Source organism: Nanorana parkeri, unplaced genomic scaffold (genome assembly GCF_000935625.1).
Source record: "Nanorana parkeri isolate BGI_ZX_2015 unplaced genomic scaffold, ASM93562v1 scaffold62, whole genome shotgun sequence".
Classification (NCBI taxonomy): Eukaryota; Metazoa; Chordata; class Amphibia; order Anura; family Dicroglossidae; genus Nanorana; species Nanorana parkeri.
This window is the reverse complement of record NW_017306330.1, coordinates 1,030,400-1,052,274: the sequence shown is the minus strand read 5'-3', so window position 1 is coordinate 1,052,274 and position 21,875 is coordinate 1,030,400. Positions and strand designations below refer to the sequence as shown.

The 21,875-nt window shown below is 44.5% G+C and overlaps 1 protein-coding gene across 1 annotated transcript in view; it reads right to left on the bottom strand.

Moving 5' to 3' along the window:
- The window catches only part of DIAPH2 (diaphanous related formin 2), a 909,560-nt gene that overhangs the window by 688,292 nt on the left and 199,393 nt on the right, over positions 1-21,875 (bottom strand). Inside the window, exon 5 of the mRNA XM_018576282.1 lies at positions 18,527-18,666. Coding sequence (XP_018431784.1) covers positions 18,527-18,666 — 140 coding nt within the window. The remainder of the gene's footprint in view (positions 1-18,526; positions 18,667-21,875) is intronic.

The following is a 21,875-nucleotide window of genomic DNA, read 5'->3' as shown; positions in this document are numbered from 1 at the left end:
TTTCTCTCCTCCCCGTTGGGCGCTGCTCTGTGTCTCAGCAGGGAGGAGAGAAACTGTCACAGGCAGCCGAGCGCAGCAGGAGGAGCGGCCGGCCTCTCTCCTCCCCGCACAGCCTCCAGATCAGAGGAGAGCAGTGTGGGCGGAGACAGCTTGCAGAGCTGTCACAGGTAGCTGAGCTCTCCTTCCTGCACCGCTCGCTCAGCCTCCTGTGACAGCTGTCAGGAGACGAGTGCAAACACTCAGTGATCGCTGAGTGTTTGTAATTAATTGAGGACATGGTATGGTTACTATATCCCCAATTATGAATGAATGGGAAGTGATCTACCTCACCTCCTGTTCATTCATGATTGTGGATATAGTAAATATACTCTGTCCTCATGTTATGAATGATCAGGAACACTCAGTATAGAGGATTCCTGTTCATTGATAACAGGGGCTGCAGAAAAAGAGATTGAGGACTCTGTGTTCTGCTTTTCTATTTTTCGGTTTCGGCCTGACATTTTTTTGTTGTTGTTTCGGTTGTGAAATTTTAATTTCGGTGCACCTCTATAGTTTTCATTTAAAAAAATGTAATTATCGTGTTGACGGGGGGGGGTTGGGATAGGGGCCAGGAAAGGCAAAAATATAAGCAGCTTAAACGTCAGCTTTAAAAGCAGATGAGCCCGACGCCTTGTAATAAAAGAAACCAATCGCCGCCAAATCACTGGAAATGTTATATGCAGCAAGAGAAAAATATCACTAGATAAGCAACATAAATTATTGAGGTGGATACCCAAGACGCCGGCTCCATGAAAAGGCTCCCTAATTGCGATTCTTTCTCACGTCTAAAAAAAAATAAAAATAGAAAAGTTGTTTGAAAGTTTTAAAAGCGAAAAGTGGCGACCCAGTGGAACAAAAACTCTGCTCTCTTTTTGACTTTAATTAGCTGCTTTACCTTTCATTTACCACCATAAACTATCAGCTAATACCGTTTACTTACTTTATTTTATGCCAACAAATCTTGCTCCTTGTTTCATCCCAGCGATAGACGAACGTTCACGTTTCCTCCCCCCCCACCCTCCCCTCCCCATCCCTTCTCATCAATCACTCTATCTAAACACATAAATCAAATGAAAATCAAAAGCATGATCACCTAATTAATTGATACTATAAATACTGCTGGCGCGCTGCCTCGGGGTATGCAGATTACAATGCGAGACCTCTCCCCGTCGCCGCCGAGAAGCTGTTTATTTTTAGTCGGCTTATCAGAGTGGCTTAGCGGTTTACCGGAACGCAAACTGTCAACCCTGGAAGCGTCGGCGTTGTTTTTGAAGACCAGCCTTCAGTCCTACACGAGTCGATGGGAATCAAGTTTTCCAATTACCAGTGAGAGAAGGGCCACTTTAATGCGGCCGTGCCCGCCTTTAGCAAACACGAGTACTGGCAACGGAAAGCTTTGAGGATAAGGATACCGGAGCTGCCATTTTTGACCTTGCTTTTAAAAAAGGTACAGGCACCAGGAATGCCATCCTGTCACGTACCAAGACCGAGCTGAGCAAGGGGAGGCTACGCTTGCAAACCTTGTCCAACTCCCCTGAAGGAGGTGAAAGCAGAGTGAGGATGCAGGAATGAACGAGGGGATGCAGGTCTGATGAAGTCCATGCAGACGCCCAAGTGAGTTGACCGGGTTATGGCAACGGCAGAATCTAGCTGGTCCGCTAGTAGTGTGCTGGAACTGGCAGAAGATACGGAGTTGGGAACACAAGACAAGGTTGATAACATCCAGTCGAAGCAGTGAAAAATCGGTAGTCGAAATCAGGGGCAATGTCACAAGCCAAGGTCAAACACAGGGAAGCAGAAGCGAAGAACCAAATCAGAAAGCGGGGTCACAAGCCAAGATAGTCCTTCAGGAAACAGAGCGGCAGGTCGTGTCAGGATTGAACTCAGAGCTCATGCTGCTTTAAATAGGCAGACTGGCACCAATAAGCACGTCTGTACGTGTGCCCGCATGCACATGCCCACCACCACCAGCTAATACTTCTCTGCAGGAATAGCATGCACGTTTGTGCGCATGAACACCAGCCAAAGCATGCTGGCCCATTGCCTTATACATGGGACTGCGTTAACAGAATGCACAAAAATGTGAGCCTGCTTTGGCTTACGGATAAACACTGCGCCATCTTTACACATCCGGACCTATTAATAAGGGGATCTACTTTACGGCATCATCCTGTCCAGTTGAATCAGGGCCGAATTTGCTCTCTGCTGCCCCAAGGCCAGGTTCCTCAATGCACCCCCCTACCCGTCAACATCCCCCCCATGGAGAATGGTAGACCTGCAGGCTGCATACAAGTGTTCTTGGCGACATCACCGAGATCACTTGTACAGCGCTTCCCCGCTGTACATTTAGCTCTGCTTGCCCAAAGCAGGGCTAAATGTAGAAAACAACTACCCGCCTGGCGCCCGGAACTGCATGTCCCGGGCATCGGTTAAATAGGAATTCCACACCCCTGCTGCCCCATTACTCCCTGCTGCCCCAAGGCTGGGCCTTGGTTGGCCTTGTTGGGCCTTGTTGACTTACCAAAGGCAAACAGGCGGTTCGCTTTACAAGGGAATTTGCACTTTGTAAGAGAATTTTCCCTTAGCTTAGTGAATGTGATGAAGCTCTACTGACTTCCATCATCCAATCAAGCGCAAGCAAAAATACTATTTGATTTATTTTCCTGGCAGTGGTTGGGTTTTCTTTGCACAATGAAATCTCACCCCATTCACCAAGCTAAGGGAAATTTCCCATGCAAAGTGAACAGCCTATTTGCCTTTACTAAATCAACCCCCAGTGTATCCTCCTTAATTAACTCACAAGAAAAGATTTATATTAAACTCATATCAGGCTGAATCACTACTCTAATACTGAAGAGATCATAAGAAATCTTAATATTGCCATGCCGGTTCTTGTAGTTCCACCGGCAGCCCCTTGTCTGTTTTTTACATGCTTGCCTAGACACCACGCCTGCTGGATTAAGCCAGCCAACATTGTTCCTTTAATTAAAGCAATCTGAAAGTCTTTGTCCTTTTATACTTTTCCTGGTTGCTATTCCTAGGCCTTAAAAACTCCCCAGGGGCTTTTTACTCTCACCGAACATGCACATTAAAGAGAGCCTGCCGCTACTTCCAACCTGAAGATGTATTCTCTAAGTGGGTCACCTGTTCCCAGATACAAAGTGTTAAACTGGTTTTGAGCACATCATGGGCAAACTCTGTGATAATGCGTACGCTAAACCACACACGTACAGCGGAACAATCCTGGCAGGGCTACAAAAGGATTTAGAATTATATATGGAGCGCCGATAAAGGAAAACAACAGTCAAATTGAAGAAAAAAAAAAAAACGGTCTGCAAATAATACATTATTTTAGAGTTAAATGTATACTTTTTATCTACAGTAACTTACAGTCTCACATTTTAATTTTTGCACACATGCAACAGTGGTGGTAGGAGACCAAAGATATCTACAGGAGATAGCGAGAGACTGAGGACTTGCTACACGAGACTGCAAGATCCATGTCATTATAGACTCCTTACAAAAAAAAGCTCCATTATTGGCTGCTGGGGTCTAAAAGGGGTGCACATCAAGTCCACATGTGGCTCTTGGGCTGCAGTGTGGGCATTAGGGGGATGCATAGTGCTTTAGCTAATTAAGTTTAATCAGCAGAAGATCAGCAGCAGTAGAGCTACCCCTACACTGCAAGGGTTACGTTTTCATTTTCTCTAGGGGGGTAAAATAGAGCGGATTTACTCACCTGATCCTTGGTCCTACCGGGTCTCTCCAGGCTGCTAGACCGATGCCTGCACTCTCTCCCACCAAGCCCCCCCCCCCAGGGCAGGGGCATCCTGAGGCTGGGTGTCACCCTGAGCAGAGATGGCAGGGTGACACCCTGCCATGACATCCTCACGCATGGACAACGGCAGAGAAAGGAGGGTACGTGCACCCGGTGAGATAAGATATCCCCCCTCTACTATACTGACACTGTGGGGCTCTCGAGAGTTCCCGACTTTTCATAGGGGGAGACACCAAAATGACTGTCAGCCATTGTGGTGTCACCCCTCCGATGGTGGCACCCGGATGCGGGCCGCAACCCCCTTGTGACCCCACTGCCCCCGGGCTCCAGTGGTCTAAGCAATGCTGACGTCATCACGTCTTTTGCAGGACTTGCATTAGACGTGAGAACACACGAGACATTGCATATGCATATGGAAGAGAGGGGAGCGCCAACTGCCGTAGGACCAAGGATCAGGTGATCAAAACAGATTTGAGACCCTTAGACAAAACAAGCACTTAACCCTTCTAATGAGGGGATAGTCACACTGCAAGGGTAAGTCTTTAACCTTCCCGGGGTTGTTCTTTAGAAAGAAAATGGCAGTACTTTATAATTTACATTCTGTAGCAAACTAAAGTCACTCAATTGGGCTTTACATTTACCTTAATGTGCATTGTAATGCACGGCCAACACTGGACCCATTTAACTGACACTACTGCAGGAATAGGATGCTGCAGAAATTCTCCTTTGGGCTCTCCATGCTTTCACCAATGGTATAAATTGTGTCAGATGGAGAACCGGGGATTAATACTTCCCTATCCTCAGACAAAAGTATAAATAGGTTAAAAAGAAGGTCAGACTAGAAGGGCCAGCCGGCCTTTATCCGCCATCAATATTCTAAGATCGTTTAATTATTGCTGCACGGAATTTCTGCACTCTGCTGGAAGTGTATCCGCGTCTTCAGTGAGCTTATTACAAGGTTCTTATTTACAAAACAATTATTCTTTTGATTGCATCAATAATTAGTCCAGTGCTTAGGGAACGTGAGCTGACAGCATTATTAATTATGATACAGGAGAACTCCAACTGCAGCTCATATAGCAGAATGAGGAGGAACAAAAGGCATAGAGCTTCTTGGCTTTTACAAACACCGTTCAAGAGCTAGAACAGAACACTTCCGTTTGTGATCTCAACAAATAAAGAGTGTATAATGAGCATATAAAAACCCTGGAATAAAAGGAATTATTTTTAAATGGCCTTTTGAAACCCACCAAAGTGCTACTGGAATTCTCAGCTATGTAAATGCAGAACAAACCGAGTGTATGTAACCTGACCCCACCCCTGCTCACACACAGTATTGGTGGCCCCCTTTTCAGTTCTTTCAATCATGGAGCATGAAGGAGTTACCCAAGGTGGTCTGAACGCAAATGCAGCCTGCCTAGGAACGCCCACTCCTCTGCCCTTTCCTCTTCAGCCTAACTGTCCCTGACCCCTCTTTCGTCCACCGGATCTCAGTTATTTTAACTAGGGTTGCACAGATACCAAGTACAGTACGAGTACATGTACCGATACTTTTGAGCTCCAAGACTAGACTAGAGAAAAATTCAAAAATTAGGAGGCGGCCGTCATGTGTAAGGAGCACACAGAGCTCCTGGTATTTGTACATCTCTGTTTTAATGTACGATTTTGTTTTTATAAATATAAATAAAGGGATGCACAGATACCAGTTTTGCGAGTACGAGTACTGATACATTTTTGTTGATTGTCATGTGACAGTTTTTCTAAAACAATACAGACTAATGATTTCAGGACAGCGGTGGAGTGCCAGAGCCAGATCCCAGCTGCAACCACTGCAACCCTGGGAGTTCTCGTGAAAATGCCAAGTATCTGCACTGGTACTCGAAAAGTATCTGTGCATCCCTAATTTTAACCATGGAGTATCAGCATCACATGAGGGCATCTGGACGCAAATGCCCACTCCTCCAGTCTGACACCTACCCATCATTTTGATATTTGCATAACTCCTCCCAAAAACCAGCCCACTGCTTGCATCAGGGCTGCGAGCTCTTGAGAAGACAAATGAGGCAGGGTGTTGGAATGTGTTCAGGAAGCTGTGTTCAGGAAGCTATGCACAGCACCCAGCCGGCCCCTCCCACCAGCCATGATCTGATCACTAGACATCTGCATTCGGACGAACCTGCAATCAATTTGTTATTTCGGATTTGGGCAAACCGGCGAATCAACTGACTTTCGTTGATTTGCAGGTTCGTCCGAATCTGAAATAACAAATGTATTATATGCCCAAATATATACGAAAACTATATTCGGGAATACATAAATTCAGCTACAGAATGTGCAGTGGCCATACTGGCCGCCAGTGCTTTCTGAGCATGACCCCCGCCATCTTGGAGGCGGAGCGTATGATGTCATGACTGTGATGTCATACGCTGAACTAGCGCGCAACCATTTTGGAGTATATTTTGGTATACACCAAGATGGTGGCACCTGAACATGCGGGCGCCGTCATCTTGGTGTATACCAAGATACGCTCCAAAATGGCAGCGCATGGCATTCCCGCCACTCGTTCTACAGTTTATTGTGCGGTTTCGGAGGCGCGTTGCCTCCGAATCGGCATTAAAATGCGTTACCTTTGACGAAACGAATGAAAAATGTTTCAGACGAAACGAATGAAAAATGTTTTGTCCGAAAAAAAAATTTTTTTGCCGTGCACATGTCTACTGCTTACATTGCTTACAGAAGCACAGCGACCCAGTGATGACATCACTAACATGTTGATGAGGGGGTAGGGTGGAACCAGAAAAATGAGCACTTAACCCTTGCAGTGCGGGGGTAACCCCACTGCAAGGGTTGAGAACAATTTTACTCAGAGTTCTGCTTTAAAGTAGATGTAAACCCAATTTGAATACACATTGCACAGACATGGTCCACTGTTGTCCCCATCAGAAATCCCGCTGGGTTGTAGGAAGGGAGAAAATGCAAAACGGTTGCAGGAGATCAGCATCACTAAGATGCAACAAAGCATGAAAAAAAAGGTGAAAATAGTCTTTTTTTTTAAACAAATGTATGTTCACTTTAATTATTTGTGTTTTGTGTAGAAATCTCTCTGACCTTTGCCAAAAATAAAAAATAAATAAGATAAGAACGAAAAACATAAAAAAAACACTGGATTTGAACTTCAATTCAACCCATTTGCGTTAAATAAAAAAAAGAGAAAAACATAAAAAAGCCCTCCTGGACTTGCGCTTTCAGTCAACCCATTTGCGATAAATGCACAACATATTTTTCTTACGCAGCATTCACAATATACAAACACGGGGAACATACACATTTTTCTGCAGCAATTTCTCTCTTACACAACACTAATTTTTTTCTTCAATCAATTCCCTTATTTCAGCACAAACAGTTTCTATTTTAAATTTTTTTTTTTTTAAAGAAACTAATTGCACAAAACAATAAGAATGTTCAGCAAACTCATCACCATCAGCGGGTGATCTTGTTGTTTTTTTCACCGGCTGCGCTGCTTGCACCACGGGGGGAATCAGCAGTCCCAAAGATGTAAAAATTTAATTTTTGCTCCTTCCTAAAATACTTTCTTCGGAGCGTGTATCCGTGCTGAGTAAAAAATGACCCGCCGCAGCAAACAGTCACGGGTACAATTTTACCAAATTTACTTCTCAATTTTAAAATTGTTTACAATCCAGTGACAACATCCTAATGGTCTTTTGGGAGGGGCAGGGATACAGTCCACTACAAGGAAATATCGGTATTGGATAGGCAAGTGGTATAAGAAGCCGGAAGGTTTCTAGTTTTTATGTATATATGTGCACAGGAGAAGTCCTATAAAATATACACCGATCAGCCATAACATTATGACCACTGAGAGGTGAAGTGAATAACGTTAATTATCTCAATGCAATGGCACCTGGAAGTGGGGGGGGATAGATTACAATGGCACCTGGAAGTGGGGGGATATATTACAATGGCACCTGGAAGTGGGGGAATAGATTACAATGGCACCTGGAAGTGGGGGGGGATAGATTACTATGGCACCTGGAAGTGGGGGGGGATAGATTACTATGGCACCTGGAAGTGGGGGGGGATAGATTACTATGGCACCTGGAAGTGGGGGGGGATAGATTACTATGGCACCTGGAAGTGGGGGGGGATAGATTACTATGGCACCTGGAAGTGGGGGGGGATAGATTACTATGGCACCTGGAAGTGGGGGGGGATAGATTACTATGGCACCTGGAAGTGGGGGGGGATAGATTACTATGGCACCTGGAAGTGGGGGGGGATAGATTACTATGGCACCTGGAAGTGGGGGGGGATAGATTACTATGGCACCTGGAAGTGGGGGGGGATAGATTACTATGGCACCTGGAAGTGGGGGGGGATAGATTACTATGGCACCTGGAAGTGGGGGGGGATAGATTACTATGGCACCTGGAAGTGGGGGGGGATAGATTACTATGGCACCTGGAAGTGGGGGGGGATAGATTACTATGGCACCTGGAAGTGGGGGGGGATAGATTACTATGGCACCTGGAAGTGGGGGGGGATAGATTACTATGGCACCTGGAAGTGGGGGGGGCGGGATATATTACAATGGCACCGGGAAGTGGGGGAGGATATATTGCTATGGCACCGGGAAGTGGGGGGATAGATTACAATGACACCTGCAAGTGGGGGGGATAGATTACAATGGTACCTGGAAGTGGAAGGGATATATTACAATGGCACCTGGAAGTGGGAGGAATATATTACAATGGCCCCTGGAAGTGGGAGGAATATATTACAATGGTACCTGGAAGTGGGGGGATATATTAGGCAGCAAGTGAACATTTTGTCCCTGAAGTTGATGTATTGGAAGCAGAAAAAATGGTCAAGTGTCAGGATTTGAGTGACTTTGACAGGCAAATTGTGAAGTCTAGAAGATTGGGTCAGAGCAACTCCAAAACTGCAGCTCCCGTGGGATGTTCCTTGTCTGCAGTGGTAAGGATCTGGTCAGCCAAAGCTTATTGATGTACATGGGGAGTGAAGGCTGGACTGTGTAGTCTGATTCAATAGAAGACCTACTGTAGCTCAGATTGCTAAAAAAAAGTCAATGCTGTTTCTGATGGAAAGGTGTCTGACCACACAGCACATTACAGTTTGTAGGTTATGGGGCTGCAGACTGGTTCATGTGTCCATGCTGACCGATGTCTACCGCCAAAAGAGCCTACAGTGGCAATGTCAGCATCAGAACTGGACCATGGACCGAATGAAGGTGGCCTGATCTGATGAATCACGTTTTCATTTACATCATGTGACTGGTGGGTGTGTATGCCTTTTACTGGGAAAGAGATGGCAGTGGAAGCCAGTGGAGGCAGTGTGATGCTTGGGCAATGTTCTGCTGGGAAACTTCGGGTCCTGCCATTCATGTGGATGCTATTTTGACACGTACCACTGACCTAAACATTGTTGCTGACCAAGCGATGGAACTGATTCACCGATGGCAGTGGCCTCTTTCATCAGGATAATGCACCCTGCCACACTGCAAAAATGGTTCAAGAATGGTTTAAGGAACACAACAACGAGTTTGAGGTGTTGACTTGGCCTCCAAATTCTCTACATCTCAATCCAATCGAGCATCTGTGGGATGTGCTGGATAAGTACTAATGCAAATCCATAAAGGTCCCACCTCACTTCTTAGCAAACCCTTTAAGTCCTGTACTTAAAGGGTCTGCTAGTGACCGCTGGGTGCCAGATAACACAGCATACCATCAGAGGTCTAGTCGTGTCAATGGATCTCAACAGGTAAGGAAAAAGGGGGACCTATTTAATTTTAGGCAGGTGGCCATACTGTTATGGCTGTTCGGTGTATACATATGTTTTCTACTTAATAATACATTGTACTGATTACTGGCTTTGTGTTCCCACTAGCACTCCTATCACTCTATTCCCTTCCTTCAGCACAAACAGTTTCTATTATTTTTTTAAAGAAAGAAACTAATTGCACAAAATGATAAGAATGTTCAGCAAACCTATCTCTATCAGCGTGTGATCTTGTTGTTCCCTTACAGGCTGTGCTACTGGCACAACGGGGAATCAGCCGTCCCAAAGATGTAAAATTTTAATTTTCTTCCTTCCTAAAATACCTCTTTGGAGCGTGTCTTCATACTGAGCAAAAATGACCCGCTGTGGCAACGAATGTCCCATGTACAATTTTCCCAATTTTACGATTCTCCCCAACAGGACACAGACAGCAAAAAATAAACTGATAGGGTGTTAACTCTTACGTACTCTATTCGAAACCAAAGAAAAAAGTTTTAGATAGCCAGTGTAGAGCAAAATTATGGGGTGTCTCTCCTTTGATGGATTGTGTGTAATGTAGGATTGTGGGGAGTCCAGCTGAGACAAAGTGGCAACATCCTAAAGGTCTTGTGGGAGGGGCAGCGACACAAACCACAAGGAAATATTATTATAGTTGAGTGGAGTAAGGCATATCATTCATGCATCTTGAAACAAGGAGTCATCCTGAAACAAAGTGTAGAGATTTCTAGGAGCCACTTGCTTCACCCAAGAGAGAAGATGCCCAGGAGCCATATGCTCCACCCAAGGGGGAAGATCCCCAGGAGCCGTGTGCTTCACCCAAGAGTGAAGAAGCCCAGGAGACACATGCTTCACCCAAAAATGAAGATGTCCAGGAGCCATATACTTCACCCAAGAGTGAAGATACCCAGGATCCATATACTTCATCCAAAAATGAAAATATGTCCACAAGCCATACACTTCATCCAAGACTGAAGATGCCTAGGTGCTGCATGCTTCTCCTGCGAGTGAAGAAAATCCAGAGGAACAACTTGTAGCTCATCCAAAAGGAGGGACACCCTTGCCTCAAGCCATAGAAACTCTCAGGAGCAGCTTGTGCACCCCCTAGAGTGGAGACATCCACTAGCAGGCTGTTCCTCATACTAGAACAGAACTGCGGGAAAGGAGAACCTTGTGGGAAGAATTGAGCAATCCTCCCAGAGAGGTCAAATTGTTACCTTAAAAATAAGAAGTGGTAAAATGTAAAAAAAAAATTGTTTCAGAAAGGAAGTGCAATACTTCACAAGATTATTTCAGGCTTTTTTATTTATTTTCCCTTTTTGTCCCACCTCCGTATAACCCGAGTAGTCTTCAAAACCTGTACTCACTAAAACGCAAAGTGGTTTCCTTTTAGCCATCATTATAACGTTCACTTTCCTAGTCAATAAAGAGAGTCTTAGCCCGTTCTTCGTTGTCTGTAGGAACGAGCACTATGCAGTGCAATAAAGCTATGGAATTATCTATCTCCTCAGAGGGAAGAAGTGGAGTTGCAGCTTCTATGATTATATACACATTTTCCTCCAGCTTGCTGAAGTTAGTTTAAAGGCTAATCTCAACAGGTCCATGAAGTGTTTAATTGATACAATTGTATTATGTGGAGCCTGGCTGTCTACAGCCATCTCTAATGAGTTCTGTGAGAGCCTGGGCCTGTCCATCTGAGGTGGGGTTTAACTCTTACGGATGCAGTCAATATTGGAATGGCTTGGCGTCATTAATCTAGATACTGTGATATACGTTGTTATGGTGCTGCAGCCACTGGGGCGGCTCGGAAATTTAGTTGTAATGTTACAGTTTTTCTTTCTTTAAAGATTACTTATTCATGTCAAAGATTGTGTGTGTGTATATATTGATATATATACACACACACAGTATATACACAAACACACATTATATATATATATATAACAGAAAATTGTCTCACCAGTCAGGGGACAGATAGAGCTTTCTTTAGGAGGTATATAATCACCACTAGCGGGGGGTGTTATTTTTTTTTAACTATATAATGAAAAAAGTACCATAAATTGTTTTTTTTTAAAAAAAGCTTCCCTACATTATGTTACACACTGTGTATTCTTACCCATATTTTTAGTAAAACATAAAATTTGGGGTCACGGCGAGTAAATAGACACCAAACATGTCAAGCCTTAAAATTGGGTGCGCCCGCAAAAATCACAAAAAACGCCCATAGGCGACGATTAAAACGCTTTTACTGCTCATCACTTTAGCATTATCAGTGATTAATGGCTCTAAAATGATTGCTCTCACTCCAACGTTTGCGGCGATATTTAACATGTGCGGCACAATATGCGCAATTGTCGTTTTCGCACGTAGGAGCACCCGACGCATATCTGCGTGTGTATGTGGGGGGCGGGGACTTAAAAAAATGTTTTATTTTTTAATTGGTTTTATGCTTCTTTATTTTTTTTATAATTCTTTGATTTTAGTATTACTTTTTTCTGCAGCTGGAGAGTGACACTGAATGCAGGAAGTGATGTAATCTACATCACTTCCTGCATTCGGGGACTGAAATGAGATCAAAAGGGAGTTCGTATACTGATCTCCCTTTGATCTCCTGTCACAGACCCGTGACGGTCCCGGCCGCATCGTGCACAGCGGATCTTGGGACCGGCAACGGCAGTGACAGCTGCTAATACAAGCGACCCAGCGTCTCTAGAGACACCCGATCGCTTGAATGTAAAGCTCCCGGCCGGCCGTAGCTGCTCGTCGGGCTCCACCGTCCTCTCGTCACAGACGAGCGGATTTTTCAAGATATATATATATATATGTCAGGACATGACTCTTGTATGAAGACAATATTGACTTATCCCGGAGTTCAGATATAAGCTGATTCTGCATGCCCATAGACTTCTATTATGAGACAAGCATGAATGAAGTGAACAAAAGCCCTTAAACTGTTGTCACCAGAACAAGTGCCCCCATTGGAAGATATCCCCCCTTATTCCTGTGCTGGTGACAACCTAAAAGTTCTGACTTTAACTTACTTTTAGCCACGTTGTCACAGGCCACCAGGACACCCCACAGGGGTGAATCTCCACTGCAGGCACACAACAGAAATAAACCATGACAAGGGTTCTCACGCCCACCGGTCTAACCAAATAATTGGTTTTAGATATGCTTTAAGGTTGGTGCGCCTTTAAGTTTACATGGAATATACAGTAGGGTGACTCAGCAACCCAGAACAATACATCTGACTACATACATACAGAAACTCATTCATCATCTTCTGTGCCGGAACAGACAATTACATTAAAACGTCCTTTTAAAGAGATACGTTACCTCCCTGCTCTCACTCCTCTGTTACCTTACACGAACCCGGCCAGTCCCACACAGCCGCAGTACGCCAACATTGCTGCACCGTCCCTCATCATACCTGTCCCGTCTTCATTATTAAAGAAAAGAACCAATTGCTCAGCGAAGGCTTCAGCGGAAGCTTTACCAGGCACGGAGGTCATTGGGATTGGAGACAAGAGAGTAGAGCTGATCAATGTTTCTAAACTGCTACAGCGCAAAATCATATGTGTTCCCGCTGTTCACGAAAACGCATGCCTTTTTGCAGATGCGCTGCAGTGCCATTCATTAATTCCTGACAAAGCATGCGCAATGGAGCGAGCCAAATGCCTGGCAAAAGACTACAATGCATTTTGGTGTGGCGCGTTTTACACCGATACCGTCACTTTGCCCCGCATGGACTAAATGACAGTGTCTCTTTAAAGGGAATCCAGAGAAATATGGAGGTTGCTAGCAGTGGCGTCACAAAGGAGGTGCGGCCCGCACCCAGGTGACACCATTGGAGGGGTGACAACAAAATGACTGACAGTCATTTTGCCGTCACCCCCTCTGAAAAGTCGGGCACTCGGTCATGGACGGAGCGCCTGACAGTTTCAGGAGAGAGGAGGGGACCCAGCGGCATACCTCATCCCACCGGGTGACTGTCCCCTCCTCTCTTTGCCTGCGTCCATCACCAAGATGGTCACCGGCAGGTATCAATAAGACTGTGACTCATGCGCGATGACGTCATGGCGGGTGTCACCCGGTAACCTTTACCTGCGACACCCGGCCTCGGGACGCCCCTGGTTGCTTTCCTTGAGCTCCTCTTCTAAAAATTCTTGTTGTCTGAGAGTTTATTCTCATGGTTTTGGTATTTAAAAAAAAAAAAACCTGTAGCCCCAATGGCTCAGGAAACCCCCAGCAGTGTTCGAGTTTGCCCCAACCCCAACGCTGTCACTTTTTCTGGTCAACCTGGTCTGCATGTAAATATAGAGGTTATTATAAATAAAGGCCTGTGAAATAAAATCATTCATATACTGAATATCATTATTGCATTTATTAACTGAACACAAGATGACAAAAAACCTCTTTTTAATTTTCTCCCTTTTGGTCTGTCAAATATACCAAAGCAATTGTCATATCTGCCTGAGGAGTGCAAAACAAACAAAAAAATGCCTTTTGATCCTGCCAGAATCTTAAACTGTGGTGTTGGCCTGCTGTCTCTCATGAGCAACCATTCTTCCTAGTTCTCTCTTTGAACAACAGAAACATGCTCCCCTTTATGTTATAAGAGAACAGAATGGGAGGGGAGGTGTTCTGTGCTCCTACCACACTTCCTGGCCTAGGGTGACAACGCTGTTTCTCCAAGGACTGGACCCTAGGACAGGGAATCATACTGGAACAGGAAGAGTGTTACTAGCGGGTTACATTAAAGAAAAAAAGAAAAGAAATGAATGCAGCCACCACAATTAAGCTGCAATATATATTTGTTCTTGGGATCAGATACACTTTTTTTTGTCCCCCCCTTTTTCTCTTAATCTGTTTTCTGCTTTCTGAATTTGGGTTCGTGTAATAAACATAATTGTTCTTTACTGCACCATTTTTCTTGCAAACCCACAACTTTCATAAATTGACATGACAAATAGGTTTTTCACTAGGAGATGCCTCATTGCTGGCCTACTCCACAGAAGAACTCTCCGCATCCCTTATCGATTCATCAGCAGCAATTTAATTTTATCGTGTTTTCTGGGGAAGGAAATCGGGACGAATCATTCACTGTTAAAGAGGAAGAAAACCCCCAAATAGACATTTATTTTTCAAAGTTGGTTTAACCTCATTAATTGCACTGCGGTTTGTTGAGTGCCATTCGGATGCATCTGCTTCTCTGCTGAGGTTAAATGTTGTTCATTGCTGGTCGTCATACACTATATGGTCATAAGTATGTGGGGACCTCTCCAAACCATTAAAATCAGGTGTTTCCAGTGAAGTGTACGCAATTAAACATGATGGGGCCCTGTGCAGCCTACATGACAGGGCCCCCCTTCCAATAACCCCCCTCAACATGGTCTCCCTTCCCCTACGCCTAACCCCACCCTTTCCCGTTTCCTTCAGGATCTAGCTGAGAAACATGCCTCCTTTGCTTGTTCTTCACAGTGCCAGATCCAGGAGTGATCTCCTTGCTCTGTCTGGTCATGCCCACCCCACTCTCTTTGGCTGGAGGCATACCTCGGGCAGCTCTATTGGCCACTGCATGCTGCCATTGGATGCCATTTAGGACACCCTGCCAGCTCCTGGACGTTCCTGTAACCAGGCCACCTCCCCTTGGCTGAGGCTCAGGCACTCCCCTCTTACCTGAAAAAGCCTGAGTCCAGTATAAGAGGGCTGGCTGCACCCCCTAACTGTGGCCCTGTGAACTGTAGATGCTCCAATATACAAATACATTTTAGACAATTGTGTCCGTCTAACCTTGTGACAACAATTTTGAGAAAGCCCTTTTCTATGCCATCATGACTGTGCTCTAAATTTAGGTCCATAAAGACATGGTTTGATGCGTTTAGTGTGGAGGAACTCAAGTGTCCTGGACAGAGCTCTGACCTCCACCCTACTAAATGCCTTTGGGAGGATTTGGAATGGCGACTGCAAGCCAGGCCTTCTCATCCAACATCAGTAGCTGACTTTAAAATTGCTCTTTTAGTTGAATGTGCTCAAATTCCCAAAGACACACCCCCTAAAAAGCTTGTGAAAAGTATTTCCAGAAGAGTGGAGGTTGTTATAGCTGCAAAGGAAGACCACCTTCCACCCATGGCTTTGGAACAGGATATCCATATAGGTGCGATGGTCAGGTGTCCACAAACTTTTGACCATATAGTGAATTTGGCACACACCTCCTATGGCACAATAGGTTTCATTCCCCAAATCTGAAAGTTTTAGACATCTGTTCAAGCTTTTGAACCCTACCTATAAGCCTTGTTCGGTGGCCTTCAGCTGAATTATATAGGCTCAATTTTAAATAAAGCAAGCAGACAATTAGAACATTTTTAGTTAGGTGGTGTTATGTTTTTTTGTTTTGTTCTCTGCTTTTGCTTTCAGTACCAAGGTTTTTTTTTTTTTTTGTTTCTTGTGTTGGCTTTCGGCACAAATTTAAAGTGATATTAAATCCTCCTTTTAAAAAAAAAATATTTCCTACAAGGAGACCCTACTTTGCTTTAGACTGTTGCCGTTTAAAAAAAAAAGTTTTTAATTCCTTGTTTTTTAGTGGGTCCCCGCAGCAATCTCCGCCCCACCGTCTGCACGGGTGCCTCCAACGGCTAATGGAAGCTCCCGTGCACGCTCGTAGCCGCAGTGGCTGTGTGCTTTCATAGACACACACAGCCCTGTGGCAAGCCACGCCCCTCCTCTCCGCCCAACAGTTTGATTAATGGCAGAAGGAGCTATGGCTCCTTTGCCATCAGTATCCTCCCCCGCAACCAGGAAGTTCGGGGAACAAAGGATCTCTTCGGGACCGGCGGCGGGGACGAGCATAGCTGACAGGTAAGTGTGTGGCGGGGGAGGGGTGGACTGGTGAAGAAAAAAGGTTCTGGGTGGTTTTTACTCTAATGCAGAGAATGCATTAAGGTAAAAAACGCCAAGACCTTAATACTAATTTAATAAAAACATATGTAGTCATTTTCTGAAGGTGAAACCAGTTCCCAACTAGGGATGAGTGAAATCAGACATTTTCACTTCACCAACATTATGGGGCAGATCTGGACATTGTGGCAAAGTTCGCCATTCTGGAGACATTTGTGAAGTGAATTAAGAAAGGTAAAAGTAAGATAATTTTTCAAGGGGACAATGGGCTTTGAAAGGTGACTAAGGGTTAAGGAAGCTCTCCTGGACCTGCTCTTCTGCCCAAAAAAAAAATCCCTAATGGTAACGGTGTTCCTACTTCTAAAGCTACCAGGGGCGTCCCGAGGCCGGGTGTCACCCGGAGCAGAGACCGGGTGACACCCATCATGACATCACCGCACATGACGTCATCAGGCATGTGCGACCATCTAATTGACGCCTACCGGTGGGCCATCTTGGTGATGGACGCCAGCAAAGAGAGGAGAGGACGTTCACCCGGAGGGATGAGGTATGCCCCCGGGTCCCCTCCTGACACTGTCTGGCTCTTGGTCCATGACCGAGTTCCTGACTTTTTAAAGGGGGTGACACCAAAATGACTGTCAGTCACCTTGGTGTCACCCCCCTTGTGACACCACTGAAAGCTACCCCTAATGCTAACAACAACCCAGATGCTCTTTGTGTATAAACAAAGTTGTTTTTTTTACCACACCAGTGCTTTATTGGTAGAGCTATGTAATACAGTGCCAGGGTCGCACAGCTTGGAGCACAAAACTAAGATTATATATCGTAATCTAAGCCTAGGCAAAATTAATGGACTAGAGCTTAAGTATGGCCTTTTAATGATAAAAAAAAATTCAGCTGCTTTGTTAAATTCTCTCTCTGAACAGATACACAGTGCTGGGACAGAATTAGCTTTCAACAGAGAGCATACATAACCCAAAGGTACTTGAAAGGCAATATTGCAGTGAGTCATCTGTACCATGAATAGACTAAACCCATAAAAGCCCGTTAAAAACTAATAGGAAAAAAAACAAAACTACAAAAACACCCTTCTGGTGTACAGTTAATGTTTTCTGAGTGTCTTTCTTCCTCCAATCACATAGAAAAGTATATGGGAAGAAGAGTATAGCATATGAGCCACTAATGAAAGCTATATGACTGCAGATGGAATAACAGATAGGTGCGGGTTTGTTTTCGAGGCTTGCACGCTATATTATAATAGAAAATAAAAGAAAAACAAGAAAATATGTGGAAGAGGAGGATAGTAACTAAAGACAAAAACGTACTTTCACTTAATTCCAAAAGAAAACATTTTCACGGGAAATACGCTAAAGATTTCTACTATAAAGTATTCCAATTGTGTTGGTTGTATGTCGTATTTTTACAGTTCAAGATTGTACGTTGGTTGTTTAATTGCATGTCTTTAGAATAAATTAAGAAGATCTGAAAAGCGGAGAAGGGTTCAGTGACCCTGTCAGATGTTTTAAAAAAATCTAGATTAAAGGTCCATGCCCCCAATAATGCCAATATCAATGTCCTTCCGCAGATACCAATGCCCCCACTGATACCAATGTCCTTGCACAGATACCAAGGTCCTTCCACAGATACCAAGGTCCTTCCACAGATACCAAGGTCCTTCCACAGATACCAAGGTCCTTCTGTACTGACACCTGTATGCCCATAACCTGGCCACATTTACATTTTTAAGTTAATTGTTTAGTTTTAGGTGATAGCTTGCAATCCTGTTTCCATTTCCCGTGTCTATGGCCTGCTTTGGTCTGCGTGTACAGATGTCGCTTTGCAGAATTCTGAAACTCACCAGTCCAGGAACATCCATAGCACATGCTTAAGGTAGTCAAAAGAATAATTAAAAATGAAACCTAAAACGTCACTCATTTGACTCACGAATGTTGTTGCTTTTTTCTGGAAGCTTCTAATGGAGACTGAAAATCAACTTACCTCACTGGGTTGCTGGTCAAGGAAACCCGAAGAGACTCCAGGCAGTTGAGGAGTTTGTCATCTGCAATTCCAGAGCGAAGTTCATGGACGTACTCTTGTGATGACAGCGTGCACTCGTGCTTGTTGTTCTTCAAGCCGCCCTATTACAGAGAGAGAGAGAGAGAGAAAGAGAGACAACATGGGATTATGGGTAAGTCTGTATGTATGGACATCACTACAAGAGATCCTATATATATATATACATATACATATATACATATATACACACACACATACACACAGTATTATGTATTTTTAATGTGACTAGTACACCAAGTAGCTGAATCTGTCTCGACAGCCACCCTTGCATAGCCGTCCACAGACTGGTATAGGGAGAGGCGGTGTGCAGAGGCATGACTCACGATGGTGCTGCTGCTCCTTCGTTGACCAATCAGCAGACTGGGGATGTATTTTTGACCAAGCTATTCTGCTGCTACAGTGAAAATTGAAGGATATGGCTATGCTGTCTGACAAAGAGACTTAGATCACCGATTTGGCTTAACAAGATGACAAATATATTGGCAGGTAAAGCACTCCCCTTGCATATATTTCAGCTGCATGCTAAAGTTCAGTTTTAATAAAATAATATATAATTATTGCAAAGGGAACAAAAAAATTAGTGTAATCAATGTCAAAGGAGCAGTAGAGTGAAATGTAGCTTTTGCAGATGACAGCCGTCAAATCCGCAGCCAGGACTTAAAAGGACAAAGCTCAAAGGTGCCATAAACCTTGTGTGCAAATTATAAGTTTACACTGCAGCCTCCAGGAGTCGTATGAGGCCGGCCGCCACCGAGACCTTCCTAATTCCTTGGCCTTACACCGTAAATCCTTCTCTATCAGACTCAATGATCCGTGACCAGAAAACCAGAGGAAGAAAATCATCTGCAATGAATGAAGAATTGGTGAGGTACCTAAACTCATTATCTTCTCCACTCCTCAGGGAGATGAGCAGATATAAGTCAATGGACACTGAGTTTCACCATGCAGTTCTGGGCAGCTGAAACTTGACATATGATACCTGAGTTTAGCAACCGAACAACAATATTCAGGCATCACTGGGCATCATGGTCCCTTGATGGTTAGCATAGCTATCTTGCAGTGCAAGGGTCTTAGGTTCAATTTTTCTTCTTACTAGAGATTATGTAACATGGAGGTTGGAGCTCGGCGGGGTGGGCAGCTAAACGAGAGGAACAGCAGAATCTTTCAGCAGTATTCTGGGTGCTCTCCACTAACACCCATAAACAGCAACAGATGGGTACCATAAATTCCAGGAGCACCCAGAATGGTTTAACTGTCATGGACAGGACAGGCTAGTGCCTCTCCAGGTTAGACAGCACCTGATCACCCAACTTTGTCAAGGCCTCGTGGGGAAGAAGGACTAATGGTTACCATCAAATAAAGTCACTAGATCTGGTTGACTTCATCCCCAGGTTCTCTACACCTTGCTGCTATTTCCAGACCTCAACCAACTCTGCCCCCTCAATTTCTCTTTAGTCTTCATCAGCCCCTTCCCCTAGTAGTTGCTCCCAATCTCTCTTTAGTCTTCATCAGTCCCTTCCCCTAGTAGTTGCTCCCAATCTCTCTTTAGTCTTCATCAGCCCCTTCCCCCAGTAGTTGCTCCCATTATATAGACAGGTATTTTTTTTTTAAAAAGCGGCAGGAGTCATTATTATAATTGGAGTCCACACAACTGCCTCTTGGTGGACGATAAAAAAAATGTTTTGTAAGAAACTGAACAATAAAAATAATTTTGTAAGATATTTTATGTAAGTCTATGGCCACCCTAAATGAGAGCCAAATGAAGATGAATAGGTTGTCATTCCTAACCTCTCTTTCTGAAAATGCTAGTTCCATGACTTTTATGATTATCCCAATTTTAAAGGCGAACTTTTTACTTTACACTTTTTTGCAAACATTCATACCAAGAAATTAAGGATTATATATTTGGAAGGAAAAATAGTTATGTTGAAGATTTTTATAATTGGGTAAATTATCACTGCTCTTTGACATATATATATATATTGTGACAGGGTACACGACTCTGTGTATGTCAGTGAGAGGTTGAAAAGGGCAGCTTTCCCTGGCTAGGAAAGGGTTAAGCCTGGCCCAACAGGTAAACCTCCTCTCTTTCTCTCTCTGTATTAATTAGCCTGCACCTGATAGTGACGGAGAGGGAGTGAGAGCTCAGAGTGAGATCCAGGCTGCACTGGATGGACACAGACTGGAGAGTGTCTGCATATCTGGGGAGTAAGGTCTGTCAGAACAATTGTTTGTATTGGACTGTGGTTTTTGTCCATTTATACTGGAAGCTGGAATAGCCGCTCCAGTAGGACGTAGTGAGGGACACTACTGTCTAGTTAGCCTCCTAAGGTGGAGTAGGCCTTTTTATTTGTGTTACTTTTTCGTTGGATGCAATAAAGCTGCATTTATTGCCATTACTGTTTAAAGACCAGTGACTTTCCTACAAGTGGTGTCAGAAGTGGGATTTCATTGTTGTACCGGCCAATTCCTCACGGTGGCCTTAAAGGTACAGGACCCAGAGAATGGAGGATATTGTGAAAGCCCTGATACAAGCTGCCACTGTGCAGCAAGAGACTAACAAACAGGTAGCTGCCTCAGCTGCAGTGCAACAAGAGACCAACAGGCTCCTGGCTTTGCAGGTTGAAGCTTTGACTGAAGCACAAAAAGCAGATCATGCTATTCTCAAAGAAACCCTGGACCAGATGACTGCCCAAGGATCTCCTAACCCACCAGCAAGGGGGGTAAGCCAAATACGCGCAAGCAGCTGTCTACAGAAAATGACCCCAGATGATGATGTGGAGACCTACCTGCTGGCGTTTGAACGGACCGCCGTCCGAGAAGGCTGGCCTCCAGAACAGTGGGCTGGAATTATTGCACCTTTTCTCCTGGGAGAAGCACAGAAAGCCTATTTCGACCTGGAAGAGGAGGCTGCTGCAGACTATTCCAAACTGAAAGCAGAGATCCTGGCTCGGTTAGGGGTGACTGCAATAGTAAGGGCCCAGCGTTTCTACAACTGGAGGTTCAAGGAAGGAAAAGCTCCAAGGTCACAGATGTTTGAACTAATCCATCTGGCTCGGAAATGGCTCAAACCAGACATTCAAACTCCTGCACGGATCATAGAAACGCTGGTGCTGGACCGTTACGTGAGAGAGCTTCCAAATGGCCTCCGGGAGTGGGTCACTCAGGGAAACCCCCTAGACTGTGATAGCATGATCGCCCAAGTGGAACGGTATCTGTCTGCCAAAGATTTGGACCGATCTCTCACTAGGTCGAGTGGAAAAATCCAGAG